Source organism: Mycteria americana, chromosome 21 (assembly GCF_035582795.1).
Source record: "Mycteria americana isolate JAX WOST 10 ecotype Jacksonville Zoo and Gardens chromosome 21, USCA_MyAme_1.0, whole genome shotgun sequence".
Classification (NCBI taxonomy): Eukaryota; Metazoa; Chordata; class Aves; order Ciconiiformes; family Ciconiidae; genus Mycteria; species Mycteria americana.
Genome location: NC_134385.1, coordinates 1,556,150 through 1,583,430, shown reverse-complemented (window position 1 = coordinate 1,583,430; position 27,281 = coordinate 1,556,150). Strand labels below are relative to the sequence as shown.

Here is a 27,281-nt window from a genome sequence, read left to right as displayed (position 1 = left end):
CGCTGGGGCGCGGCGAGAGGCGGCTGCGGCGGGCGGCGGTGAAGCACCGGCCCCGGCCCTGCCCGGCCCTGCCCGGCCCTGCCCGGCCCCGGCCCCTGCCCGCGGCCCCCGGCTCGGAGCGGCGCCCGCGTGGATGGGATGGAAGCGGGACCCTCGGGAGCAGGTACCGGCGGCCTGCGGGGGGCCGGGGCGCTGCGCCCCGGGGGGGGGGCGAGGAGCGTGCAACGGGGGCGAGGAGCGTGCGGCGGGGGAGCGTGCGGCGGGGAGCGAGCTCCGTGCCACGGGGGAGGCTGCAGCGGGTGATGAGGGCGCGGCGGGGGCTGCGCGATGGGGGCCGGGGAGCCCCGCTGTGGGGGTCTGTCGCGGCGGGGTTACGGAGCTGGGGGCACGGGGGGCGCAGGGCGGGGGCCGTGCAAGGGAGGGAGGTGCGGCGGGGCCCCGGGGGGCGGTGGGGGAGCCCGCAGTGGGGGGGGCGAGAGGGATGTGCGACGGCGGGCCGTGCCGTGGAACGCGGGGGGGCCCTGCCGTGGGGTATCGGGGTGTGCGGGGGGGGCTGAGCAGCGGTGGGTGAGGGGCGGGCCGTGGGGGGGGGGGGGGGGAGCAGGGGCCGCTCCTGTCTGGGCCTGCGGCCCGCCCGGGGGGGCTGGGGCTGGGGGGGGGCTGCAGGGCCGCCCCGCTTCGGGGGGAGCTCAGCGAGGGGCCTCGGGCCTGTGCCCGGGTGCCCTGGGAGCAGCAGCGGTGCGAGGGGACGGGGCGGCGGAGGGGCCCGTGCGGGGCAGAGCAGCGCAGGATCGGGGTGCGGGGTCGGGGGGACCTGTCTGGCAGCAGGGCTGGGAGCGTGGGGGCCCCCCAAAGCGCGGTGCGAGCCCTGCGCAGAAGGGCCTGTTTTGCACGGAGCAGCAGCAGCAGCAGCCCCCCGGCTCCCCGTCCCCCCGGTGCGGTGTTTCGGGGAGCGGGGCGCAGGCTGGGAGCTGGCGCGAAGCCGGCGATGCTGCGCGCCGTGACAGCACGAAGCGGCTCCTCGCCCCACGGCGGGGCATGCGCGGAGCCGGGGCTGTGCACGGCCGGCCGCTGGCGAGGGGCCGCGGGGACTGAGCTCCAGAGTCACCCCCGTGTCCCCCCACCCCTACCTCCGCACACCCGGCTGGAGACGAGAGCAGCTGACGGTGCTTTTGGTCCCGGCCCCTTCGCCCCGGGCTGCTCCACGGGGTTTTGGAGAGCCGTTCCCCAAAACTCGCCCGCCCGGCCGTCGCATCGGCAGACACTCGGTCCCGTGCCCAGCGTGAGCATCACGAACTTGTGCCGCTCTAATTTGCACAATTTTGGTGCCTCAAATAAGGCAGGATGAGGGGAGGGAGCGATGGGCACCGCTGGCCTTTTGCGGGTCTCGTGCCGGCAAGTTTGCTGCCCGCTGTAATGCGGTGGCGTGGCGAGATTTTGACACAAAACTGCTGCACGTTTACGATCAAACTTTGGTCCTTCCTGACGGTATTTAATTTTAAGTGTGGCACGGAGATCTCTTCACGTCTGTGTTACCTTCTGGCTGCTGGCGCTTTGTGTTTGGGGCTGATTTATTGGCCTCTGGAAGCCGTGATTTGGCGGCTGCGCAGGGGCGTCACGGGCTTTGCCGGCGCCTTGGGGCGATAGCGGTGCTGCGGCCTCGGGGCGACACAGATAATGCTGCCGGCACGCCTGCACCCTCCTACCGCCAGCCTTAACTAATTCTGTTACGGTGCTTTAAAAGAATCTCTCGGATGGGATGGGGCCACGCTCAGGGGGAGACGGGTTTGGGTTTGGGTCCCGCTGACGGCACGGGGGTCCCCGGGGATGTGGGGGCTGCGCTGGGAGCAGGGCTCTGATGCTGTGCTCTTGGGAGTTTCCCCTTTTCTCCCCAAATCTGGCTGGGGGACGTCTGCTCCAGCCTGGGTCACCCTGCGTGCAGGGGAGACATTCACCCCGTGTCGCAGGAGCCGCCGCGGATCCCGCCCTGCCTTAGCATCCCTTTGCCTGCCGACAGACGCCAGGCACGGCTGAGCCTCGCGTACGAGCCCTGACGATGCCGGGCTGCGACCTGTCAGGGTAATAAAGCAGAAACCCGGCGCGTGCCTGGATGTGCCCAACGTGAAGATGCCTGGAAAGGCGGCAGGGGATCCTGGAACATCTTCTGACCTGCAGGCGCTGCTCGGGGAGGCACGCGCGCACTAGTGTTAAAAACTGAAGTCGGTTTCCCCCCAACTTTTAGTTTTCTTTATCCCTCACAAACTTCCTAAATGCTGTTAATCTTAACTGTTGTCTTCCTGTGCAAAAAACCCCAAAGCTGTTCCATCTGTTGGATCTCTTTATCTTCAGGAAACATGAAATCACACGTGCCTGTTTCAGGGACGGGATTATATCAAGAAACAAAGCTGGGAGAAGCACCTAGCCTGGAGACACGGGACGTATGATTTATCTCTAACCACTTTCTGCAGCCTCTCTCTAAACCCAGGGAAGAACAAAACAAGAGACAAGTTATTAAGATGGCAGACGTTAAAAGGAAGCCAAATCAGGCAGAAAAGCGCTGCTCTTTCGGCGGGGTGATCTGTGGCGGAGCTGCACGCGGGTTTTAACCTCCTCACCGGCAGCCCCCGGCCAGCGGCTCTGTGGGGTGCCCGTGGGGCGGCGCACCCAGCGCGGGGCCGCGGTGGGATGCGGAGAGGAGCCGGCGTCGCCTTTGTCCTGTCCCCTCCGGCGCTGGGGGCTGCCTTTGTCTGCTGCTCCCAGCTCTGCACATCCCTGGCTGCTGCCTGGAAGGTCTGCGGGAGCGGCAGGAGACCCTGCGGGGCAGGCAGGAGGGGGGTCGGCCTTTGCCCCGTCCAGGTGCCCTGAGTGGGGACCCCGGGCTCGCAGTGCGGGGCCACGCAGTCCGGACGAGCCACCCCGTGCGCTCAGGTGGTGGCACTCGCGGTGCGGGTGCTCCTCACGCCCCGTCAGGGGGACCAAAAAGAGGGACGCGGAGCCGCCGGGCAGCCAGGGCTGGCTCAGCAAGACCCTCGTGGGTCGGCTCATGCCACCGCGGCTCAAGCCGTGTCCGTGCCACTGACATCGCCGCGCCGCTCTCCCTGGAGCCAAAGCAGCTGGTTTGCAATCCCTGTGAACGGGTGCGATGGAGGTGGTGATGCTCTTGCTGCTGTCTGTTGTGCTCCATCGTAGTGTCTGCAGGTTCGCTCTCTGGCCCAGCCCAGGCTGCGGGACTGCGCACGCCGGGGTGCGGGGGCACCGGCCTCGGCGAGGCAGATTTTAACTTAACACCTTCGAGTTCGTCGCCTGTGATTTCCAAGTGGAAAGCTCAGGTTTGACACAGCACAGCAATGCCCTTTGCAGCGCTTGGTGCTCGGTATCGAGGATACAAAGAACTAAACTGCTTTCAGAAGTAAATACCATAGTAAAACAGATTAGAGCCTGTTTTGGCACATTTCTTGGACGCAGCCACCACAACGCGGTGCAGGAGCAGTGCTTGGGCAGCTCAGACTTTCCCTCGGAAGACGAGCTCTGGTGCACGGGAGGGGTTTAATGCTGCGCATCGACGGCTGCAGCCGGAGCCCTCTGCCCCGTGTGGGCATGATCTACTTAAACTCAGTTTAGCGTCAAACCGAAAAGCGCCTGCAATTGCGTGAACCTGGTTGTGGTCACGGCGACTCAGGAAGGAGCAGGCGGCGGGTGCGATGTCTGGGCTGGCAGAGATAAGATGGTGCTTTTTGAAGTCTGGGCTTTGTGGGACAGCGTCGGTCGCCGCTTAGAGCCAGCGGTTTTGAAGACGTTGAGCCTGGAGACTGGGAAAGCCAATTGCTCGCCCCGCCAGCAGTCGCCTTTCCTGCTGGTGCTGCCGCTTGCTTTGCCTCCCGATGGGTGGGTTTCACTTCCCTGGGGGGTTTCTGGGGCGGGTTTAGGGTGGGAGATGGCTCAGGGCGAGGATGGACGATGCTGCGTGCCCGGCCGTGTTTGGTGTGCCGCGGCCCCGCTTGCCCCTCTCCGATTCCCGGCTGTGTTTTGGCGGGGCCGGGTGTGTGGGGAGGGGGCTGTCACGGACCCGCCGCCGCCGCAATAAAACTCCCTTTTGTCTCGGCCCCATTCCCGTGGCCCCTCGGCTGAATGCGGCGCTGGAGAGGATTTAAATGACATGGTAATTTCATGCCGTCCCACCGGCGGCTTTGCCCGGGTGCAGGCAGCTGTTGGGCAGTGGGTCGTGTTCCCCAGCTGTTACAATAAATAACAGAAACAAAGCATATTCCAGCGCTAATTACCCCAAACGGACTTTCACCTTGGTGGCGCTGCCCTTGCCGCCCGTCTCTGCCCGCCGGTGCTTCGCGCGCGCCCGGTGAAGCGGCGGCAGTGACGGCGATGCTCCCGGTGACGGCGATGCTCCCACCGCCGGCGCGTCCCCGGGGCACGGCTTTTGTGTGCGAAAGTCTGTGATTCCTCCCGGGCCGCTGAATTTATAATGGCAGGCGGATTTCATCCCGCTCACTGGCCGCATTGTGCTGCAGGAACAACACTCGCCCTCCAGCCCCCGGCCCCGGGCGCCCACATTTACATGACAAAGTGGGAGCCTGGGCAGCTTCACCATGGAGAGTCGAGGTATGCAGAAGCCCCCCTGTCTTGGGGCGGTTTGGGGAGCTTTTTAACGAGGCTCCTACCGAAGGGGGACCGGCACGTTTCGCCGCTGGCCCCTTTTCTGCTGCTCCGAGCTGCAGCCGGGGGCTGCGGGCACGAGCTGCCCTGGGATGCCACGTCGTGCTGCCCGGGGTTCCCTGGCACAGCGTCCTCCAAGCCAGGTGGAGGGCAGCTTTCGGGAGGATTTGCACCGAGGCGAAGCGGGGGGGGACCCTGAGTGGTGCGGGAAGGGGTGAGCCCAGGCTGCGTGTTCACCAAAGGGCTTCGGGGTCTCTCCCACCTGGGCCGAAGCAGCCAAGGCCAGGCGAGAGCCCGTCTCGCACGCCGGAGGTGCTGGATGTCACCGCTCTTATAAATAGCCATGTCCCAGGTAGGCACCGCTGTGCCAGGCTGCGCACAGGCACTGAGTGATAATGGCTTTTTAAAAATCTTTGGATCTCAAAGTAATTTAGAAAGGAAAAGTCATTATCGCTCCCCTCTTTGCTGGGCGAGCTCCGGGTGGGTGGCACGACCCCTGCAGCCTGGGGCCGGGCTGCCAGGGCGGCTGCTCTGGCTCGTTGCGTTCGAGGACCATGTGTCTGCAGTCGCCAAAATAAAACCCTCTGAGTCGGCCCAGGGGTGAATTTTCCCATCCTCAGCGCTTATGTCCTGCCCTGGTCTTTGCAGAGCACCTCCCTGCCGTCACGGTGCTGCTCCCTCCAGCCGGGCTGCCTGGTTACGTTATCTTGCATTTGCAATATCTCGTGGCTCGTATCAAGTCCTGAGCCAACTTTTGCGTTGCTGGAGGCTGAATCCTTCATCTGTGATTCACGATCTTAATTGCAAAGGTTCGCGTTCATAAAGCATCTGGTGATCCTCCGGCGAGAGGGTTTGTACAGCAAAGCGTTATTTTTGGGCCGGCCGGTGCAGCGCCAGGGTTGTGGGATGGGTGCGGGACCGTTCGGTTGCCCCTCTGCAGCACAGCTCCTGCCTACCCCAAACCTGCTTCAGCTCCTCTCCGGCGCCGAAGTGCTGCCGGGCGGCTGCCGAGCTGCGGCTGCTGCCCTGCGTCCCCTGCGTCTGCGGGGACGCCGTGGGCACGCGGAGATGCTGTCCTGCTCACGCATGGCTGCTGGGATCATCTGGGGGGGGAGAAGGTCCAGAAGAGGAGAAACTGCGGGTGCTGGCCTTGATGTGGTTGCAGGGAAGGCAGCGGAGAGCTGCCGTCCTCCGGCAGGTCTTACAAGTGGGCTGAGCGGTTTCTTGCTCGAAAGGCAAAGCAGGGACCGGAGGCTCCAGCAGCGCTGGCAAATACCTCTTTGATTGCAAACCATGATTTAAAAATGCATCAGCTTGCAGCCAGGGAGCTGGTGATTGCCAAGAAATGTTCGTCATGTGGAGACATGAATTACACCACGAGTAGCTCATCTGAAAATCAGTTTCTTAAAAGGAGCTGCCCCCGGAGCACGGCGCAGCCGTTTGTCTCGGGGGTGCTGGTGGCCGCCCTGCCCCAGAGCAGCTGCGAGTGCCTGCGGGGGTCCGAGCCCCGCGTCGGCCTCAGAGATCCCCGTCTTGCTCATCGGACTGCTTAGTCCCATGCTGCCTCGCCTGAGGAAGCACTAGGGCTGGGTTAGCCCCAGGCTTGGGGCTCCCGGCAGATTTTGGAGCTCCCAGGCTCCTGCCGCAGGGCAGAAGCAAGAGCAGAGGTTGGCTTTGCAGAAGTTAACGCCGCAGTTTGGTCCCTGGACGCTCGCAAGGGTTGTCCTGTCCCCTTGGTGTCCTGCGGTGCTGCGGCCTTCCGTCGGCAGGAAAAGTCTTGCAGAGATCAGGCGCGAAACTGAACGGCAAATCTGAAGTTTGCTGTCTTCTGTTTTTCTGCTTCTGATATTTTTAGCCTGGAATTGAAATTCAGATTTAAAAAGAAAGTGAATGGGAGCAAGGGGTGCTGAGAGCACCATGTGTTCAGGAGCCGAAATTGGAGCCGGGACGCTGTTTGGGGGCTGACTTGGACAGTTGGCCACCCAGATGGAGCGCTCCGAACATCCACGCGCTGCGCGCCCCGCACCCGGCCCAGCTGGGCGAGACCTCGCGGGGTCTGAGAAACAGATAGAAGATGCAAACTGGGATAGGTAGGGACGGGCAAAGTGGGAATGGCGCAGAAAGGGCAGATCTTGCCTTGGAGAGCAGGGGTGTTGAATGCTTCTTTGGCAATATTTTAAGATACCTTTGAGTCCAAGGGTGCTGCCGGTTTAGAAACGCAGTTCAGTGCTGTGGTACCCATCCCTCCATCTCCAGAACTTCACTAGTAAGTCTGTGTAATGGGCTTTGTGGAAAAACTGGTACGTACTTCTGTACGGTTTTGGGGCCCAGGCTGCCTGAAGTGGGGATTTGGGATTGAATTTTTTCACTACCTCCCATAATTCATAGGAGGTCGTCATCAAACTGTTTTTAATTTTCTCTGGTTTTTATCAGCAACTTCCCTGGAGTTAGCCTTCCTCATTGATATGACTTTTTTTTGCTGAACAGCAGTTGAGAATTACATTGCGTAGGGGTTAAGGATAAAAGGAAAGTTCAGGTACTGGGACTTGAGTTATCCTGCGACCCGGAGTTCGAAACGCGATCATTAATAACCGGTATAAAACCAAAGTGAGCTGTTATCCTCCAAAATCTAGCAGTTAAATAATCGTGTAGTGCAGATGCAATAACCTGTTTCCTGTTTCTTGTGGCATCCTCCCTCCGGCAGCGAGTCGGAATTTGCTGGAGGATGGAGGGGAAAACGCGTGTGTCTGCAGGTCCCTGCCGGCAGAGTCTCCGGGGAACTGCATCCCCCCGGGGAGGTGGCAGACCTGCGGCTCTGCGCCGGTGGAGCCGGTGCTGCTCTCCCATCGGAGGCGGCAGATGCCGTCACCTGCGCCAGCAGCCCCGGCTGCGCCACGCAAGCCAGCGGGGAGGGAGGCGGTGAGGCCGCTGCCGGCTCCTCAGCCCCTCGCTTCGCCTCCTGGGTGTCCCGGCGGGGCCGTATTTCTCTCCCCGGAGCAGACGCGGTCCCTCGCCTCCTCCCGCCGGGCAGAGCCTCCCCATTGTGCCGGCGCTGGCTTGTAAATCAGCGGGGCAGGGGCTGGCCTGGCTGCGGGACAAAGGCTGCCTGCGCTGCTGGGGCGTCCTGGCTGAGCTCCCCACGGCAGGACCACCTCAGCCCCGGCACGGGGCAGAGGGTGCCTGCAAACCCCTTCCCTGCTGGAACCGACCCCGAGCGTTCCCCGAGTGATGTATTTGGAGGAAAATGCCTGGAGGCAGCGGTAGAGTGCATCGACCAGCCACAACCGGCAGATGGAACTGGGCGAGACCGCTCTGTTCGTGGCAAAGCCCCTTGGCAGCATTAGATGGGTGCTTTCTTCTTTGGGGTTTGAAACAGTGTCCCGTTTCTCCTCACCCCACAACCCAGCAAGTCCAGTGCCGCCTCCCGCTCGGCGCTGGGGAGCTGTCAGACCTGGGCTATTTTTGGAGCTGCCCTTACAACAAAGCGCTCTGTGCGCCGGAGCCCAGCGTGGGTCGGCTTTGATGTCGCCGTCGCTGCTGTGCGGCGGGGCAGGCGATGCTTGGCCCTCTCTGCGCTTGTTGGTTGGCAAACGCCGTCCTGCGGGATGGGACGCTGGGGATGCCTGGAGAGGTGCCACAGAGAGGGATTCCTCCCGCAGGAGCTGGGGAAGGGATGGGCAATAAAAACACGCCACAGCCCTGGGAGCACTGGCCTTGGTCTAAGTATATCTTCACTAATTCAATGTGCCAGGGTCTCCCAGACCCTTCAGGCGAAGGTTGCTGCTGCTGCTGCAGCCCCGTGACAAGCTCTCGGCGCAGATACGAGGCTCTACTTGCTTTTTAAAGCCAGGGCTGGAGAGTTTCTTGCCGCTGTTCTGGTGGTTTGCATATTGTGACATTTCTTGCGCAAAACAGAAGTTGAAGAGCAGCTTGGAGGCGGCGTACCGGGTGCTTTCAAAGTTCTTTTAATGTGAACATTCGGTACAACCTGTCCTTCGGTGTCAGAAAAAGTGAGCGTGGCCTTCTGTCCCTGCATCTGGTCAGGGAACTGAGTTACTGGTATCGTGGTGTACGCCAGGACGCGGGTGTGCCCGTGGTCAGGACGGGCAATTGGGAGTTCCACGGTCTGTGCTGCTGCCACGCATGGCCCCAGATGAGTTCCTTTCCCTAAGGCGAAGCAGAGATTATTTATCTGCTGGTGGGTGGTTTGACATCTGCACAGCTGGTGGCGGCACAGCAGGGCGGAGGGCTCGGCACTGGCCTTTGACGGCTCGGCTGGCGCCGGCGCTTGCTGGATGGTGCCCGGGGAAGCTGCTTCCAGCTGTGCTGCTCTGAATTCTGCCACTGCCATCTCCTGCCAGGAGCGTGAGTAGTGGGAGACCTCCCGGTTTGGGATGTGGTGATGGGGAGTGCTGTGGCTCTGTGTTGTCTGTCTGTCTGTCTGGGCATGGGTTTCTCCCAGCCCTCCTGACCCGTTTTCTCTCCCCGCAGCTGCAGGCGCATACCTGCCACCATTGCAGCAGGTATTTCAAGCGCCGCGTCGGCCCGGGATAGGAACCGTTGGGAAGCCCATCAAGCTCTTGGCCAACTACTTTGAAGTGGACATTCCCAAGATTGATGTGTATCATTATGAAGTGGATATCAAGCCCGACAAATGTCCACGCAGAGTCAACAGGTAAGGCAAGTATTAGAGGTTTTGGCACTCGTTCCCCGCTTCCAGTTTCCTTGTGGAGGCTCCGTAAGTGCCTGTCTCCAGCTTCACCGGCGGAAGCCATCAGGGTGACATTGTGACAGGGGTCACAGTGCTGCCCAGCGCCCACGGGTGGCTGGACCCACCAGCCGTGTTTGTGCAGCAGCACTGGTTCCTGCCCCTGACAGCCTCGGAGGTCCTGAACCTCAGCACAGTCCCTTGCTTCTTCAAAGCAGCTGTGCTATTTTGGCAACAATCCTGTATTTAAAAATAGCAAGCCCCAGACCTTGGGCCATCGCGTACTTTTCTTTTCTGTGTTTTTCTTTTTGGCATCCTACTCACTGCCCGTCCCCTCCTGCCCCGGCAGCCTGGGTAGCTCTGCACCCCGATGGCCGTTGAGCAGATGCTGCAGATGCTCCCGGCGGCTGCAGGCAGCGAGTCGCTCCCTCTCGCCCTCCCGGCACGTGCGGTGGGTTTGCAGCCAGCTTCGGTGGGTAAACCGTGTAAACTCGTTCTGCCGAAGCTGATGTACCGAGCTGCGGGGCAAGTGGCTGTTTGTCCGGGGACCCTCCTGCCCGGGAGGGACTCGGCCCTGCTTTCTGGTGCCCTGCGGCTCAGAAGTGCCCCGGGTAGGGAGGCTGGGGACCAGGCAGGTCGCAGAAGGTGTCAGGCTGTAAAGAAACCGGCAAAATGAACCTTGCCCTTCTCTCCCCCTGCCCCTCTTTCTTGCCCCGCTCACCTGCGTAGGGAAGTCGTGGAGTACATGGTACAGCACTTCAAACCGCAGATCTTCGGTGACCGAAAGCCAGTCTATGATGGGAAGAAGAACATCTACACTGTCACGGCCTTGCCCATTGGAAATGAGCGGGTAAGAGGGGGCGGCGAGCCCCGTGCAGGCAGTGCGAGCTGCCTCCTGCCTGGGAAGGACCAGCTAAAAACGACCTCCTCCCTTTGCGCCTACGGGGATGCCACGATCGCTTCCCTCCCTTCTGCACCCAGGTTGACTTTGAGGTGACGATCCCAGGGGAAGGCAAGGACAGGATATTTAAGGTCTCCATCAAATGGATGGCCATCGTGAGCTGGCGCATGCTGCACGAGGCCCTGGTCAGCGGGCAGATCCCCGTCCCCTTGGAGTCCGTCCAGGCGCTGGATGTTGCCATGAGGCACCTGGCTTCCATGAGGTACCTGCGCCAAGGGGCGGCCTGGCGGGTGGGTGCCGGCGGCGGCAGGGACCGTGCCGCGAGCACCGAGCGTGCCGGGGAGGGGACTGGCTGCCCTTGGCAGGCTGTTGTGGCTGGGGCTGGCCTTGATGGTCTTTGGGAGGAGGCGGCCGTGCCTGCCGCGCTGCTCGGTGCTATCGCTCTGGATGCTACTGCAATAGAAATAAACGGGGTGATGCAGCCGGCGGGGCGAGCGACGGCTCGGAGGGGCTGAGGGTGCTTCATGGGCGCTGCCAGTGGGGCTGGCGTGTGCTGTTTGACACAGTTTGCCCTGGTTTGTAGGTACACTCCCGTCGGCCGCTCCTTCTTCTCCCCTCCCGAAGGCTATTACCACCCCCTGGGAGGCGGCAGGGAGGTCTGGTTCGGTTTCCACCAGTCGGTCAGGCCTGCCATGTGGAAGATGATGCTCAACATTGATGGTGATGTATTTTTTTATGCTGGCAAAACCACTTTGCTCTCCAGCATGCCCAGCGCAGCACGGTCCCACTCGCTCACGGCGAGGTCCCAGCACTGTGCTTCGGGCTGGGGGCTTTGTGCACGGGGTCTGGCCACCCAGCGCTGGTTGCAGTGGGGTGGGGGTCTGCAGTGGGGAACTGCAGCAGTGGGGCTGGGCATGTTTGGATCCGACCAGCCCTTGGGCCAGGTCCGTCTGCTGGGAGAGAGCAGAGACACATCGTGGTATCTGTCCCACAGTGTCGGCCACCGCCTTCTACAAAGCCCAGCCCGTAATCGAGTTCATGTGCGAGGTGCTGGACATACGGAACATCGACGAGCAGCCGAAGCCCCTGACGGACTCGCAGAGAGTGCGTTTCACCAAGGAAATCAAAGGTAGAGCCCCCGGGGAGCGCTGGGGACCTGTCCCCAGCCGGGTGCTACCCCGGACACCTTGGCTCGTCTGCTGCCCAGCCCCTGCAGCGAGGTGGGGGTACGGGGGGGATGCACATTTAAAATGTCTCCTGGGGCACCGTTGCCTCCCTCAGGCACTTCACAGGGCATCTGCAAGCATACCTGCTCTGCAAATGGCTAATTATTTAAGGCGGGTGTTGGCGGTGTCCTGGGAAAATTGGGCGAAGGAGAATCGCTCCCGCCTTTACCGGTGACTGCTGTGTCTCCCTGTCTTGCATCAGGTCTGAAAGTCGAGGTTACCCACTGCGGGCAGATGAAGAGGAAATACCGCGTGTGTAACGTTACCAGGCGGCCGGCCAGCCACCAGACGTAAGGCGGGTGGGAAGATGCCCTTGGAAAAATCTGAGCTGTTCTCCGTTTTAGCAGCTGCTGGTGTCATTAGGGAGAGCTGGACGGGAAACTCTGGCCGGCGATGGCAAAAGGAGATGTGTTCGGTGCTCTGCAGCGGTTTTGGGCGCAGCAGCTCCCACAGCTCCGTGTCATGCGCGGTGAAGGCGAGCGGGATGCAGGGGAGGGTGGGAGTGCAGAGGATGCTTTGTCTGGCAGGCGGCGCGCTGCAGCGGGCGGGAGCTAACGTGCCAGGAATTGTCCTAGTTTTTACCTCCGAGTTTGGTTTTCTTCTTTCTTAAAATAGACACTGCCAAAGCAGAAGTCTTGTCAGGGGATAAAGCGATTCCCTGCCTTGAAATTATTTGCATGTGCCTGGGAGCAGGCTGGGCCTGGGCACCCCTCCGTGCCAGGGGGCTGCCCTGCTCCCCGCAGCCCCTCATGGATGGGGACGGCAGCACCGCAGAGCGCCCTCAGCACCAAGCTGCCGGGTGCCACAGCCCACGGGTGTTTCCGGGGCTCATCACTGGGGTTTGCCCTGGGAATTGCCCCTGGGAAGGCTTGGAAGCAAAACAGGGTTCGAGGCAGAGGCTGGAGGGAAGGGCAGGCGGACCCTCCAGACCTCCCCGTGCAGGCAGCGGTGGGGACAGTGCTGGGGCAGGAGGGGCTGTACTTGTGCTCTCTGCTGGGTGCTCGCTGAGTGGAGCTGGAGGGGAGGGGGGGATGTTTTTCTGGCTGTCCGCCCCCCAGGTTTCTGCAATTTTTCCAGAAATTTTGCCAACAGTAAAAAAAAAAAAAAAAAAAGGGGGGGGGGGGGCGGGAGAAAAAACACAACAAGAAGTTTTGGCTCATGCTGTACAAACCCAAGCGCTGGCAGAAAATCTCTCCTCCCCGTTCTTGCCCTATACCAAACCAGCCGTGCCCGCTCAGGCTTCAGAGCCCCTGCTGAGGGGGGCACCTCCCTCACCACAGCCGTGCTTCCTCCTCGCACAGCCCCGTCTCCGGGTGCGCCTCGCTGGGGCTCACGCGCCTGTCACCGTGTACACCCCGCTGCCCCTCTGCTCCAGCATCCTTGGGTCCCAGCCCTCGGCCTTGGCGAGTGTGGGAGGAATGCGACGCCTCGCCAGGGCATTTGGGCTGGCTCGCCTGTCTAATTTTGGCTCCATAAAGAATATCGGCTCAATGCTTCATTTTCACAGAGCTCTTTATGGAGCCGGGAACAGCTGGTGCTGGGTGAGGCTGGGGTATCATGCGCTCCGGCTATGGACGGTGCGGAACCCCTCAGCCCTGCCACCGGGAAATTTGATTTACCCCCACCGTGGTTTTCAAGGGAGATGCACCCCTCCTGCCCCCCATGCTCTGCCCACCCCAGAGCCTCTGCCCCGTACCGGGAGAGGCCGGTTAACCTTTGCCTGGAGCTCAGCTCGGCTCCCAGGGAGGGCACCAAGCACAGAAGTCCTCCTGAGTGCCAGTGTGCTGTATTTCTGTACCTGACAGTGGCATGCGTGGCATGTCCTGCAGTAAACATTTGCCCTGATTAGCTGGATTAGTGAGGGAGAGCTTTATTTAGGGACCTCAGTCCCACACGGGGATCAGAGTATTCCTGACTCGATTTCTGAAAATACCACTGTTGTGCTTTTTATTTTCTTTTATGGTAGCTCGGAGTGGGAGCCTGCCAGTTCCCTCTCTCCCCAGCCAGAGTAAGTAGTGGTGAGGTCTGGAAGTGTCTGTTTTGAGTAGGTGCATCCTTCGTGTCCTGCCTCTGCCAGGTTTCCCCTGCAGCTGGAGAGCGGTCAGACAGTGGAGTGCACAGTGGCTCAGTACTTTAAGCAGAAATACAACCTGCAGCTGAAATACCCCCACCTGCCCTGTCTCCAGGTTGGCCAGGAGCAGAAGCACACGTACCTGCCCTTGGAGGTGAGTGCCGGCTCTGCACTGTTGGGCGCCCCGGCTTTTGGGCACCGTGCAAAGCAAAGCCAAGTGGCCTTTGCTGGCAGATGCATGCCAATATTCTGCAGCTAATGTGTCGTGGGCACTAGTTGCCTCAATGTTGACCTGGCAAGAGCCACTTCTAGTAAGTGAGGGAGGAGACCATGCTGTAAAAATGCCATTTTCCTGCAGCTGCAGGCTCGGCACCTCTGGTTTGGGGCTGGCTGCGGGGCCCGAGTGCCGTACCCGCAGGGCAGCTCAGCCGTGGTCTCCTGTGTCTTGCCTGTCCCTAACGCGTGGCTGCTGTCTCTCCTCTGCCGTGCAGGTGTGCAACATCGTGGCAGGCCAGCGGTGCATCAAGAAGCTCACAGACAATCAAACGTCAACCATGATAAAAGCAACAGCCAGGTCTGCCCCAGACAGGCAGGAGGAAATTAGTCGCCTGGTACGTGGCACGACTCCCTGCGAGGGACGGTGTCGGGGCCGGGGCTCTGATGGCAGGCTACGGTGTCGTGTCCGTGATGAACCTTGTTGTGGTCCTGCTCCTCAGCTGCTCTGCGCTGGAGAGCTGCGACCCGCTCAGAAGATGCTGGTGGGGTTAATGGCTTGGTTTTATCCCCCTCTTCTCACTGAATCCCCGGTCAGAGATGCCTGCATGTGTGTAATGGACACTTGCATAGAGGAGCCCAGCTCAGAGTGACTGGAAACTCGTGTGCGGTAAATTCAGGTCCTTGCACTGATGGAACCTGACCCAAAGGGAGCTGGAACTAAAAATAGGAAAATAAATTAGAGAAATGACCCCGGCTCTGGGTGTACGTGGGGACTGTGCGTTGTAGGGCTGCGGGACGGGTACTCTGTCTGCAGGTCAGCCTGGGGCAAGCCAGGGGAACGGCAAATGCGGCTCCGCCAGCGGCCGGGCAGGAGCTGGTTAATGATGCTGTTGTTACCCAAACCGATGTCTCTGGGCTTTCGAAGCTGGGGACATTTGATATTCCTTCTGGGACTCTTGATAACAGTCTCTTGCCAGTCTGAATCTTCCTGCTGGAGCTTAGATCTCAGGAGCAGGCTCTGCTCTTGCTTGCATTGGTCAGTGCATTCAAAAACCAGGTCCCCCGTGGGTCAGTTTGGAGGACAGGGTTTGGCCCTTTGTGTTAAACCGCTTGCCCCCCCCTTACGGAGGGGACTTCAGCTCTGTAGAGAACATGACCTTAGGTGCCCGTCTTTCCTGGCCAGCTGAAGCTGTGTGGGATGCAGCAGTTGGTCTCGCTCCCTCCCATGGCTCTTCCTTCCCTCTGCAGATGAAGAACGCCAGCTACAACCTGGATCCGTACATTCAGGAGTTTGGGATCAAGGTGAAAGATGACATGACGGAGGTGACGGGGAGGGTCCTGCCGGCGCCCATCCTGCAGTACGGAGGCAGGGTAAGCAGGGCTGCACTGCCCGCCTGTTGGGCTGTGTTGTGCAGAGCGATGCTTTCACACCAGAAAAAGCTGTTTCTGAGCAAAACTTGTGCTACCTTCAGGTTTGTAGGTTAGAGCTGGAATTTTTTTATCAGAGCACCTTGGGTTTGGGTTTTTGGGCATTTTTTTCAATATAATTGTTCTGAAAGTGTAGCCAGGGGTCATTCAGAGACAAAAGAGTGAGCTGAAGGGGAGAGGGAAGCTCAGGGTAAGGCAGCTTGGGTGAATTTTCCATCACCTTTGAGGAGCCGAGATTCTGAATTGCCCATCGCCACGCGCCGCGGCAGACCTTGGCAGTGCAGGGAGCTGGCTCCGGCGAGGGTGTATGGCTTTGTGATGGGGAGCACAACCACGGCACGTGCGGGCGCTCCCCAGGGGCTGCCGGCGTGGGGCCGGGCAGGACGCGGCAGCGCTCTGACTGTCTGTTTGCCTTGCAGAACCGGGCCATTGCAACTCCCAACCAAGGCGTGTGGGACATGCGAGGGAAGCAGTTCTACAACGGCATTGAGATAAAAGTCTGGGCGATTGCTTGCTTTGCCCCGCAGAAGCAGTGTCGAGAGGAGGTGCTGAAGTAAGGAAAGGGGCAGCCCGCGCGGGTGGGATGACGTGGGGGAGCCGTGGCTCGTGGTGCGGCCACCCTGCTGCTCCCAGCCTGGGTCTGCACATCCGTCATCGTTAACACCGGATCTGAATTGCTCATGGTACAAATTTGAGCCGGGTTCAGACTGGGTGTTCAGTCTTGTTTCTGTTAGTTTATCCAGAGTGCCTGACTGTTTATCCTGGCTGCAAACAGTCCCTGAGCCATCGCAAAACCTGCCAGGTTGGAGTGAGCACATCGGCACTCCAGCACACGTGAGCTGAAAGTCAGGCTCTCCTCCATCTGCTCTTTGCATCAGGTAGCTGCAGTGTTGTGATCTGGTGCTGTCAGCCCTAAAGCTGTATTGAACTCTTCTCGGCTGAATCTCCTCAGAGAGATGGGCTTGTGAGGATGTTTAATTAAAAGTTTCCGCAATACCCTTTCTGAAATAATACAATTCGTGTAGGAAGCATCCTAACTTGCCATGGGTTTTTATTACAGAGAAGTCTTAGGCTTTCTGAAAAGCTTTGGTAGCTTAGAGATTCTCTGCTTGGGTAGAAAAGTGACACAGAGCAGGGACAGTTGATTTGATTTAGGGAAATGGTCACCTTGGTTTTGGATTCTGCTGGGGACTCAGGTTTCTCCTGACCGAGGATGGATGCATCGAGGCGAGCATTTTGTGTGCCTCTTCTGGGTGTTTGGCACGGTTAATGTTTGGGATGGTTTGGAGCAGCTCAAAGTCTCTACGTCTGCAGTAACTGGGTGGAGGTGGGAGTGACACCGCACTCCTCTTGTGACCCCTTTGCGGCAGAGCTGGGAGCCCTGCGCTCTCTCTGGCTCTCCCTGCATCAAATTTATCTTTGGCAATCCAAAAATCCACGGTGTGGCCGAGGCGCTTTGTCTGGTTTGGTAAGTGAAGGCTTGCATCAGCTTTGCAAATCACCTGGAAATCAAGCAGGTCTCCCCCCCTCTTCTCCAGCTTTCCAACAGAGAATGGCTCACAGCTCCATCACTCTTCAGGAAGAGTCAGTACCTGGGTAAGAGGGTACCAAGAGGGGATGGTTCAGCTCTAACGCGTGTTGGTCTTGTGTTTCCCATGCCGTGCACTTGCTGGATGCTGTAAAACCACAGACGTGGTGATGTGATGTCCCCATCTCTGTCCTGTGCTGCAGCGCTCCAGCCGCGGGTCCCTTCTCGCTTGGTGGCCGGGACGCGCGGCGGAGCTGCCGTGCAGAAGGGCTCAGGGCTGAATGCTTCTCCTCCCGGGCACAGGAACTTTACGGACCAGCTGCGCAAGATCTCCAAAGATGCGGGGATGCCGATCCAAGGCCAGCCCTGTTTCTGTAAATACGCCCAGGGTGCAGACAGTGTGGAGCCCATGTTTCGACACCTCAAGAACACCTATTCGGGGCTTCAGCTCATCATTGTCATCCTGCCAGGGAAAACTCCAGTGTATGGTGCGTCTGGGGCAGGGGTGAGCGGGGAGAGGAGAGGGGTTTTGCTCTTGCTCAGCAGGGCTGGCTCTGCTCCTCCGGCGGTGATTTCTCTCCCCATTTCCGAGGATGCCGCTGGAAGTGGTGCATTGCTGATTGCCTGTCTGTTCACTTGCTTCCTCTGCCCGCAGCCGAGGTGAAGCGCGTTGGGGACACCCTCCTGGGAATGGCCACGCAGTGTGTCCAGGTCAAGAACGTGGTGAAAACCTCCCCACAGACCCTTTCCAACCTCTGCCTCAAGATCAACGTCAAGCTTGGCGGGATCAACAACATCCTTGTGCCTCACCAACGGTTCGTACGGCTGCTGCCTCTCGCATTTTTGGGGGTTTCCCAAGTTCCTCGTGGTGCTGCCTACCTGGCTTTACCTGGGGAAGAGGGGGCCTGTGGGCAGCTGCATAGAGTAACTGTTTGAAATGGGGGTTTGCAACCTGTCTTGCCTTGTAATGAGCTGTTGATGTGCCCAGGCCAGAGCCTGGAGGTCAGGAGATGTCCTCTGTGTGATCTGCTCGCCTTCATTGGGCTGTGCATCGCCCTGGGATGGCCCCGAAAGGCTGACTGCTGCTTTCTCTTCTCTCCCACCAGCTCTGCTGTCTTTCAGCAACCGGTGATCTTCCTCGGGGCCGATGTCACTCACCCGCCGGCAGGAGATGGGAAGAAACCCTCCATAACGGCTGTAAGTTCCCTTTCCAGGGCCAGGCTTGGTGCCCGAGAGCCCTGCAGGGATGCAGGAGCTGGAACAGGACTCGTGTGTCCATAAAGGGGCTGTGTCACTACTGTCCCCATGGTGACACTTCTCAGGGTGGCCGCATGCCTTATCGGGTGTTTCAGTCCCACTCCCGGGGTGGTGGGTCCCCAATCCCCTCCTGCCTCTCCGCAGAGGAGCTGAAGTTTTGGGGAGCCACGGGGAGAGCTGGCCGCTGCCAGCAGATGGGGCTCGTGATGTGCTGGAACCCATGAGTGCTGTCGGACAGGGTGCGCGGGGAGCTCGGCGCGGCCGCTGTGCTCGCCGCAGTCATCCCCGGGCATCCCGGCCCTGCGGTGCAGCCCTAGGAGGGACCTTCCCCAGGCGGGGGAGCTGGGGAGAACTGGGGTGATGGGGCTGCTTCAGAGCCTTTTGGGGAGGAGGCTTTCCCTTCACCCCAAATGAATAATGAGCATCCATTGAGTGAGGTGCCGCTCGCACGCTGGCGAGGCTGGGTGGCAGCTCGCGCCCTTCGTGGGGCTCTGAGACGTTGCCTTGTGCTCGTTGCACTGAAGGAGAGCGTCAGGTTCTCGTAGCATCTGTTTTAATTAAGCATGTCAGCATTTTCCTATTAAGTTCTTAACTTTCCAGGACTCATAGCTCAGGTTTTCCTTGGCATGCAGATGCATCTTTGGAGGAGTGTTTTTTCTTAATTAGAAGGGGTTGGGAAGTGCTTTTGGCTGTTTGCTGTAGGTGTGGGTGGGACAGAATAGTCTGTTTCCTGGCGGCGGCGCTTCCACTCCAAAAACATTTTCTATGTTTTTTTGTACAGGACCACTGTGGGTTTTGGTGTTTTGGGTTTTTTTTTTTAATTTTTATAAAAGCTTTTTTGAAGCTGCAGGGGAGGAGAAAGGTCGAGCCTTCAGATGGCCTTGATCTTGTCCTTGGTCCTTCGTTAATTAGACAATAGAAGGGGGTCCATGGCTGAGGCCAAAGGAAACATTTCTGTTGAGCACATCGGCTCCGCTGGCGCAGCCCAGACCCTAGAGCTCCCTTTGCGAAGCAAAAGTGAAACCGACACTGAGGGCAGGGGCAGCTGCTCGACGCTGCTGAGGCTGTGGGGTCTGCGGTGCCTTCCCTCTGCTCGGGGGGACGTGGACCGTGTGGTGCAGCGAAGCAGCCGGGCGTCTGTCTCCCAGCATGGGCCAGCACCTGCTTTGACGCCCGTGACTCACACTGCACCCCCAGCCCTGCGTCACGGCTGAGCCCGGCTGCTCTCGGCATCTTTGCCCTGACGTCTTTGAGGTCTCCCCTCCAGAGCACTCGGCTGCGATGGGAACTCCCTGCTCGACGGCTGCCGTGCAGTGATTCAACCCCGCTGTGGCCTCAGGAGGCGGCAGCGCCGGCGGGGCAGATCGTGGCTGTCTGGGGCAGCTCCGCTGCCTGCGGCTGAGCGAGGGCAGGCGCAGGGATGTGATGCCGGCACGTGGTCTGTGCAAACGTTGACCTGATTCAGCCGCCTTTTGGGCAGAGGGTCTCTGGGCAGCCCGGGGCGGGCAGGGCAGTTGTGCCGCAGTCAGAGGGGTGAGGACCGGCCGATAGCAGAGCTCCCTGGTGTTGCTGTGATATAGACCTCACCTGCTGTGATACAGAGCATTGGGGGGGGGGAGGTTGTACCCTGGGGGTGTCATTGCCCTGGTGAAACAGCAGAGCAGAGTTTGGGGTCACACAGTCCTTCATGGAAGCCAGGAACCTCTGGAGTGAGGGACAGAGGGAGAAGGGCTTAGGCAGGTGTAAAGGGCAGCCCCACTCCCCCCTCGCCCCTCCGCTTTTGGGCAGGAGGGGGTGAAGCTGGGGCAGAGCAGCAACAGCCCCCACAGCCATGTCGCTCAGGGACACCAGCAGAGTTGTCTCCCTGGAAATTCCCATAAACACCACAAAGGGCATGGCAGAATGTGAAACCAGGACGTGGCCACGACTAGGGATGTCCTTTTTGGGCACTAGTTGCCTGCACAGTATTTGCTGTCCCATCTCTTGATCTGTGAGCTCAGGTGCTCTGCCCGCTGCCAGCTGTGGGTGCTGGAAGCAGGCGGAGGCTGGGACTGTCCCGCGTCCCCTCCGTCCTTCGTTGTAACGCGTGGGCCTGGCCTGTCTCTGTCCCTGCAGGTTGTGGGCAGCATGGATGCCCACCCCAGCCGGTACTGTGCCACGGTGCGTGTGCAGCGTCCTCGCCAGGAAATCATCGAGGACTTGTCCTACATGGTGAGGGAGCTCCTCATCCAGTTCTACAAATCCACCCGCTTCAAACCCACCAGGATCATCTTCTACCGCGACGGCGTTCCCGAGGGGCAGCTCCCACAGGTGAGGACCCCTCGGATGCCCGTCAGCCAGCGGGGCTGCACCAGCTCCCGTGGGGTTCCCTAAGGGTGCACGGGGATGGCTGGGTGCCGGCGTGTCCCCTCACTCTGCGTGGACTTGTCTCTCCAGATCCTTCACTACGAGCTCCTAGCGATCCGAGACGCCTGCATCAAACTGGAAAAGGATTACCAGCCTGGCATCACCTACATCGTCGTCCAGAAAAGGCATCACACCCGTCTCTTCTGTGCAGACAAGAATGAGAGGGTGAGCACCACGGGGTACTGGGGCCGGAGGTGGCTGATTCATCCCTGGCCTTTGGGAAAAGCCAGCCCTGACTTTGCCAAGGGGAAAGCTCACCGCTGGCAGGCAGAGAGCTCTTTCTTGAATGAAACGTGCTGCTTGGTTGACTCCCGCATCCATGCGGATTAGGCTGCTTCTAGAAACCCAGACAGCTGTTTGCTGTTGTTATGAGTTACTGGGTGCTGATGATCCTGGTGACTCTCTTGAAATAGCCTCTGTCAGCTTGAAAACATCTGTTGTTTTGGTGATAGCTGTAGCCGCTGACGTGACAGGATGAATAACCCCTTGCTTGCTCGCAGCTTGTTCATGTGTGCTGTGCAGTAACATTGATTGCTGTAGCTTTTCCTAGATTTGATATAAATTTAGAGGTTAGATCTAATCTAACCAGGCTCTGGCTCTACCTGAGCATGAAGATTTAATCTTGGGAACTGAGGACAGTTTTTGATCAGGGTGCAAAAGTCCCAGTATCTTGTGGCAGAGACTCTAGCTTACACTCTCCACAGAGATCCCTGGAGTTTTGCACACTTAATCCTCATTTCTGCAGTAGGATGGGCCAGTGCCCAGCCCTCACCCTGCCTGCTTTCCTTCTGATGCCGTTTGCTCTATCTCCATGTCACACCTGGTGTTGATGCTAGCAGAAAATGCCAGCAAGCCTGTTCAGGCAGAGAGCAGAGCAGGATGAGCTGCTTCTGTCCCCCCTTAATGGGCGCTTGGGGAGCAGCTCTGCACGGTGCTCTCAAACTAAGACGCTGAGCTGGAGACCCTGCGCAGGGCAGGTGTGTTACAGACGGTGCTCTGAGCAGCTGGAAGTAACCAAACTCTGCAGTGCTTGGGTCTCTTTCTATTCCCTGTAGATTGGGAAGAGCGGGAACATCCCAGCAGGAACAACAGTGGATACAAATATCACCCACCCCTTTGAGTTCGACTTCTACCTGTGCAGTCATGCAGGCATTCAGGTACTGCGCTGCGGAGCTGGCTGTTGTGATGCTGCTGGTTTTCTTCGGCTGTTGTTGCAGGTTGCACTCTCGTACATCCGACCCAGCCCTGTCACAGCCTCCCTCCGGCACCGGGGACGTGGGCAGTTCGGTCCAAGCCGCCGTTGTGGTGGTTTGGCGAGCAGGTGCTGGGACGGCACTGCTGCTGCGTTATGCGGCACGTACTCGATTTCTCTCCTGGAGCCAAGGATCTGTCCTATGAGACTTTTCCTCCTTCAGAGGGGCCAATTCAGCAGCTTGTCAGCTGGCGTCTGAGCATGCCAGGCTCGCTGGGGTGCCTGGTTGTCAGCAGGGACCTGTTGTCTGGCCGTGGGCGGGAGAGCTGGGGCCAGCTGTCCCTGGAGCAGGCGGCTTGATTTGCAGCTGCCTTTCTTCAGGCAGCCAAGATTAGTCAGAAACTGTACTGACAAAATTGCACTCATTTAATCTACAGCTGCTTCTGCAAGGGAGGTTTTTTGGCTTCCTCTCCCCCTGCAAGGACAGCGGGGAGCTGGCCCGGTTTGGCGGGGAGCTGGTGCGATACGGGCTGTGCAGCATCGGTAGCTGGGGGCGGCAGCGCAGAAGCACCGGCAGTGCCTGGGCACAGGGCAGCTGCGTTAATGGTTTGCACCTCAGTGCTAAGGGCTTTCCTGCCTTGTGGTGCTTGTGCACGTGTGTGGTTCTCAAATTAGGGAAGCACGGGCATCTCTCCTGCCCAGGCTGTCTGCCGAGTCGTTTTGATCAGGGCGGGGGTGATGAGGATGCGAGGCAGCTGCCTGTGTCCGGGTGCAGGCAGCACCTCTCACACTTCTCCCTCTCCTTCCCAGGGTACGAGCCGGCCATCCCATTACTACGTACTCTGGGATGACAACCGGTTCACCGCGGATGAGCTGCAGATCCTCACGTACCAGCTGTGCCATACCTACGTGCGCTGCACCCGCTCGGTCTCCATCCCGGCCCCAGCGTACTACGCTCGACTGGTGGCGTTCAGAGCGCGGTACCATCTCGTGGACAAGGAGCACGACAGGTGAGGGGGCTCTGCCCGCGGCCATGGGAGGGCAGACCCCAGGGATGGGCAGGGGGCATGAGCACCCTGCCTTGGGGTTTGAAAGTGCCACTGTCAGAGCAGTGCTGCAGCAGACCCGTTTTGGGGGGGAGATCCACACGTAGCTGCATCCTCTTAGGTTCCAGCCTAGGAGGAGCTGGGGGTAAAGGAGGGTTAAATCCCATCCTGAGCTCATCCCGGGGCCTGGAGGAGCATCCCTGGGGTGTCTGATTGTTACCAGCCACCTCGAGGTGCCAGAATCTCCGCGGTGCCAGGCACGGTCACTGGCACGCACAGCATCCCCGTACGCTGCGGTGAGATGCTGTCCTGTGCTGCCAGCGCTCATGGACTCTGATCTCCAAGGGGGTTTCTCAGTGTTCCTGGGAGGGAAATATGAAATAATTATGCAGTGATTTCCTTGATTTTCAGTGGCGAGGGCAGCCATATATCTGGACAGAGCAACGGCAGAGACCCCCAGGCCTTGGCAAAGGCTGTGCAGGTTCATCAGGACACTTTACGTACCATGTACTTTGCTTGAAAGCCTAACTTTTGTTACCTCACTCAAGAAAGCTTTCAGATTTGTAGGAGCCATACAAAAAAGGAAGCATTGGGACACCTTGTTTTTTTTCCAATGAGAAATCACTGCAGGGCAGGCAGCGTCGATTCGAGGCAGGAGACCAGCACCACGGGACAGAAAGATCCAACACCTTTGTAGGATTGGAAGAGACCGATGATTATTTTTTTAATTTTTCTGGCTTTGCAAAATTTTGACCTGACCAAACACGTGAAGGCATTCAAGGAAGGGATAAAACTCCCAGGAGGCGGAAGCAGGTTTTCATTTTTAAGATGCAATACTATAGACTCCTGACTGTGAAATGGCGGATTTGGTCCTCCGTTGCCCACCAGGCGCTGGTAGGTATTTTTTGTGGGGGTTGGGGGGAGGGGATTTTTAGAGCCTTAAAACAGAAGACTAGATTTATAAAACTAATATTTTAGAATATGAGATGCTTTAATGGGTTAAGGGGAAAAACAACTAGTTTATAGGAGAATTCTAACACTAACAGTTCCCCACCCCCGAATAATTCCCCCCATATAATGTAAGGCACCCTAGCACTTAGCTCAGAACTGAAAACTGTCTTCCTTGTGTTAAAAGCTAGTTAGCTGCTGCCATTTGAAGCAACAGTCACAGACTTTTCCATGGGTGAGTGCCTTACTACGATGCTGCAAAATTTCAATGTTTTTAATCTTGTAAGGAAAATAGTAATCTTGTCTTGATGGTGGTCCATATTTCCATCGGAAGGAGTTAATTTCTATGGTCCTAAGTTGCAGTTTGTGTTAGATCACGACCTCATGGTGGTTAAACTCCATTGAAAGATGTGCACTTTCATATAGGACACGTTTGATGGCTGCTGACCCATTTTTGTTTCCAGTGTACTACTTGTTATTTAAAACTGTTTCTGACAAATGGGGGCATCTTCATCCCATGAGGACAGAAATCACTATCGATTTTTTTTCTTTTTTTTTTCCTGAATTTTTATGATGGACACCGGGATTTTTTTACTAAACATTATTTTTATATGATACCGAGTCTGTTGCCAAAATACACAAGTCATTAACATTCTCAGAGTTTACATCACCGCACTTCCTGAGGCTGTGCGCTCACGCCAGAGTTTTCTAACGTTTCCTGTCCGATGAGTGTTACCAACTGCAGTCCGTGCAGCGCCGGGTACTCCTCAGCGCCCGTCTCCCGTGTGCGTTCGGCACACGTCTGCCCGGGTCGGCTGCTTCCTGAAGTACCGCGTACCCCAACTCCAGCACCTCCAAACTGTCACCCTCTCTGCTGCTAGGTTTTGCTGCTCTTTGTGTCATGGTATCACTGATCTCATGCACAGGGTTTTTTATTCTGAAAGCACACCAGATTTTGTTCCTTAGTCAGAATGATGAAATCCTTGTTGTTGTCATGGGGGAAACTCCTACTGATTTGTGTTTGTAACAGGAAAAAAGCCTTTTTCCCAACAGTAACGTAGTGACTGCTTTTCAGACTCATTTTGCTGCACAGAATGACCGTTATGCACAGCGGGGCAGTAGTAGCAACTCATTACCAGTATCATGTGGGCAGATTATCTGGGATTTTTTATTTATATGAAAGTGTGCACAGCGCTTCCTTCAAGAGAAAAAATGGCACGCACACTCCTACCAAGCTCTTAAATGGAAGAGCTCTGTTGTCATTTCACTGCCAAACGTGAACGCGTTTCCAAGGCAGACCCACCACAAGCACTGCCCCTTGTCCGTACGCGTGGACAGAAGCACACCTTTTTGTTTTGTACTTTCTGACGTTTAAACTTGCCTTGCCTTCATGAAAACCACATTGGTCGTGTTGGCCCGTTGATCTGTCCTAACACCAGGAATTCACTCTACCCATTTTCTTTTTGGGCAACGTGTTTGTGAAAAACGAAGACATCAATATGCTATGCAAACTAAGTGCTGAGCCCACTGATGTCATGTTTTGTGAAGATCCTACGTTTAGCACAGTCCTATTTTTCCTCAAGACTACAGTATTTGGTTCATATTCTCCTTTGCACCTTGTGTCAACCTCCACTGCTGTATATCTGCAAGGTGACGGGGAGGAGACCAGGAACTATTCATGGTCAGTAGGGTAGTGAACTCTTAGGAAGGCTTTTAGAGAGTAGGGAATGCATCAACACTAAGTGTCAACATGAGAAGCCTACATTCCTATACACAAGTGCCTGCATAGTGACACAAATTCAGCACCTCTCCATCTCATCCTCAGAACTCTGGCTTGTGTTCATTGAAAGCAAAATGATCTCAGAGGGGCTGTACCCGCTCACCTTGTGTTAGAAAGCCCCTCGTTAAGAATAAAATCGGGTTAAGGTCAAGGTTCTCTCTGCAAATCAGTTTGTTCACCAGCATTACAACGGAAAGCGCCTGGCTGCTGTTCTGCAGCGAGGGGCAAAGGTATTTTGGTTTCTAGTTTTTATTTTAGTGTTTTAGTTGGGTCTAGAATTCTGAAATGTCTTTTAGTAGCTGTGGCATAGCACGTGCCATTTTTAACCATTTGAAAAGAGATAGTGTGGGCATTTACAGAAACAGCTTGTTGCTCTGTAACAATTTTTTTTAACCTTGAGACTTGAAATGTAAAATGGACCTTTAAGATTTGCACTCATTTGTAAGGTGGCTGTTCATAAAAACTATGAATGAAGACTTGCTGATGTAGCACCTACTTTTAACAGCAATTTTAACTACACAAAAGCTTCACAGCTTCTGAAACTCTCAGCTGTTGACTTGCAGATCGTGTTCTGCCCTTATTTCACCCTCTGCGTTGGGTTTTCATGGTTTTGAATAAATAAAAAAGCCAAACTCAGTAGCTGCTGTGCCCTCTAAACCCTATTTCCATTTTGAAGAAATTTAGAAGGGGTTTGAGTTACCCGCATGTTTTGTATAATGGACTATGCACTGTACCTTCTACGCGGCTCCAGCATTCAGCATTTCTACCCTTTTCTTGTCCAAGATGCAAACGAGTAACTGCATGTTGAGGTGCTGTGCATTTTGCTACCCATAGCGGATAGGTGTTAACCCAGATACATATCGGGACTTGTAGTTAGCCACAAACCCCACACGGACATCCCGAATGGCTCCCGAGTCTCTGCCTTCTCCATGCGCACGTGTTCCTTCTGCAACTGGAAACATCGCCAGGTGCATGCAGTTTTGTGGGAAGAGGAGTAACTTTCATTTACCTGTCAGTTGTTGAATGCTGTTTGTTTCTCTTCTCTCATACCTGAGCATAACGGGGGCGAGAGGGCAGAGCAGCCCTCTCCCCAGAGCTTCCAGGGGCGGTCGGGGTGTTCTGGTATTCGCAAGCGTACGACCTGATGTCTTAGTGTCAAAGAGCCCAAGCATTCAACGTTGCCTCGCGGAAGGTTTTCTTCTTGGAAAATTAGTGTGAAACAAAAGAATGTGATCCTTTCAGGAAGGGGAAGCCAGACAGCAGGACAGCAATAAACAAGTGAAATTCATATCTTGCCTGAGTGATTTGCACTTCAATAGTTGTGAAAGAAAATTTACGGGACTCCAGTGCTTTTGTGTTCAATTTCTAGCCCCTTTCGTACCTCCTTTATATGAGCAAGTGTTGAACTGTACATAGGGTGTTTACAAGACACTCTGTTTGGGTTGTTATTTTTCTTGTGGGTTTTTTTTTTGCTTTAGCTTGAACTCTGTATGGTCCATTTGTTAAATAGACGTGAACAGTTGATGTACAGTGCTTACTAAACAAGCAGCAGCACAAAACTTATTTTATTAAGAAAATATGGCTTATATTTTAAAGGTTGAATATCAATTTTTTTTTGTATGCGTGGAATTAAGACTGGTAAGGAGTAACAAAATCCTTGGATTAGGCCAAAAGAAAATACTGTAAGATCATAACCACCTCTTTATTAAAGAAAACGGTATGATTAAAGAGCTCCAGAACATTGTATTTATATTTGATTTGATTTGATTGCCTTTGTGGATTTTTTTTTTTTTTTTTTTGCCTTGGTCCTGATTTTTGCTTGCAACTTTGACTTTGCAGTCCCAAGTGTCTGTTACCCTGTAACTGTTGGCAGAAGACCTAAATAAAAGCAATGTGAATATGTTGG

The 27,281-nt window shown here is 57.0% G+C and overlaps 1 protein-coding gene across 3 annotated transcripts; it reads left to right on the top strand.

Annotated features, from left to right (window-relative positions):
• On the top strand, positions 1-27,281 carry AGO1 (argonaute RISC component 1). Of its 3 annotated transcripts, XR_012778576.1 has the most exons (20): positions 1-163; positions 9,160-9,343; positions 10,106-10,226; positions 10,358-10,543; positions 10,865-10,997; positions 11,272-11,406; positions 11,706-11,793; positions 13,581-13,728; positions 14,066-14,185; positions 15,039-15,161; positions 15,638-15,771; positions 17,050-17,234; positions 17,402-17,561; positions 17,853-17,943; positions 20,119-20,313; positions 20,440-20,574; positions 21,465-21,566; positions 22,412-22,611; positions 23,059-23,541; positions 27,215-27,281. XR_012778576.1 is itself a non-coding variant. In XM_075522593.1 (19 exons), exons 1-19 carry the CDS (start codon positions 139-141, stop codon positions 23,165-23,167), a joined length of 2,574 nt encoding a protein of 857 aa, XP_075378708.1. In that variant the 5' UTR covers positions 1-138; the 3' UTR covers positions 23,168-27,281. The 3 variants fall into 3 exon arrangements, 2 of the variants coding, with proteins under 2 accessions (XP_075378708.1, XP_075378709.1); XM_075522593.1 differs by having other exon boundaries at positions 23,059-27,281; XM_075522594.1 differs by lacking the exon at positions 1-163 and having other exon boundaries at positions 9,185-9,348; positions 23,059-27,281.

Bases quoted from the DNA above. Each gene is read 5' to 3' on its own strand.
- AGO1 (XM_075522593.1), top strand. From the start codon at position 139: ATGGAAGCGGGACCCTCGGGAGCAG. The intron at 11,407-11,705 runs GTAGAGCCCCCG...GTCTTGCATCAG, and splicing joins TTTCACCAAGGAAATCAAAG to GTCTGAAAGTCGAGGTTACC. The intron at 17,944-20,118 runs GTAAGTTCCCTT...CTGTCCCTGCAG, and splicing joins AGAAACCCTCCATAACGGCT to GTTGTGGGCAGCATGGATGC.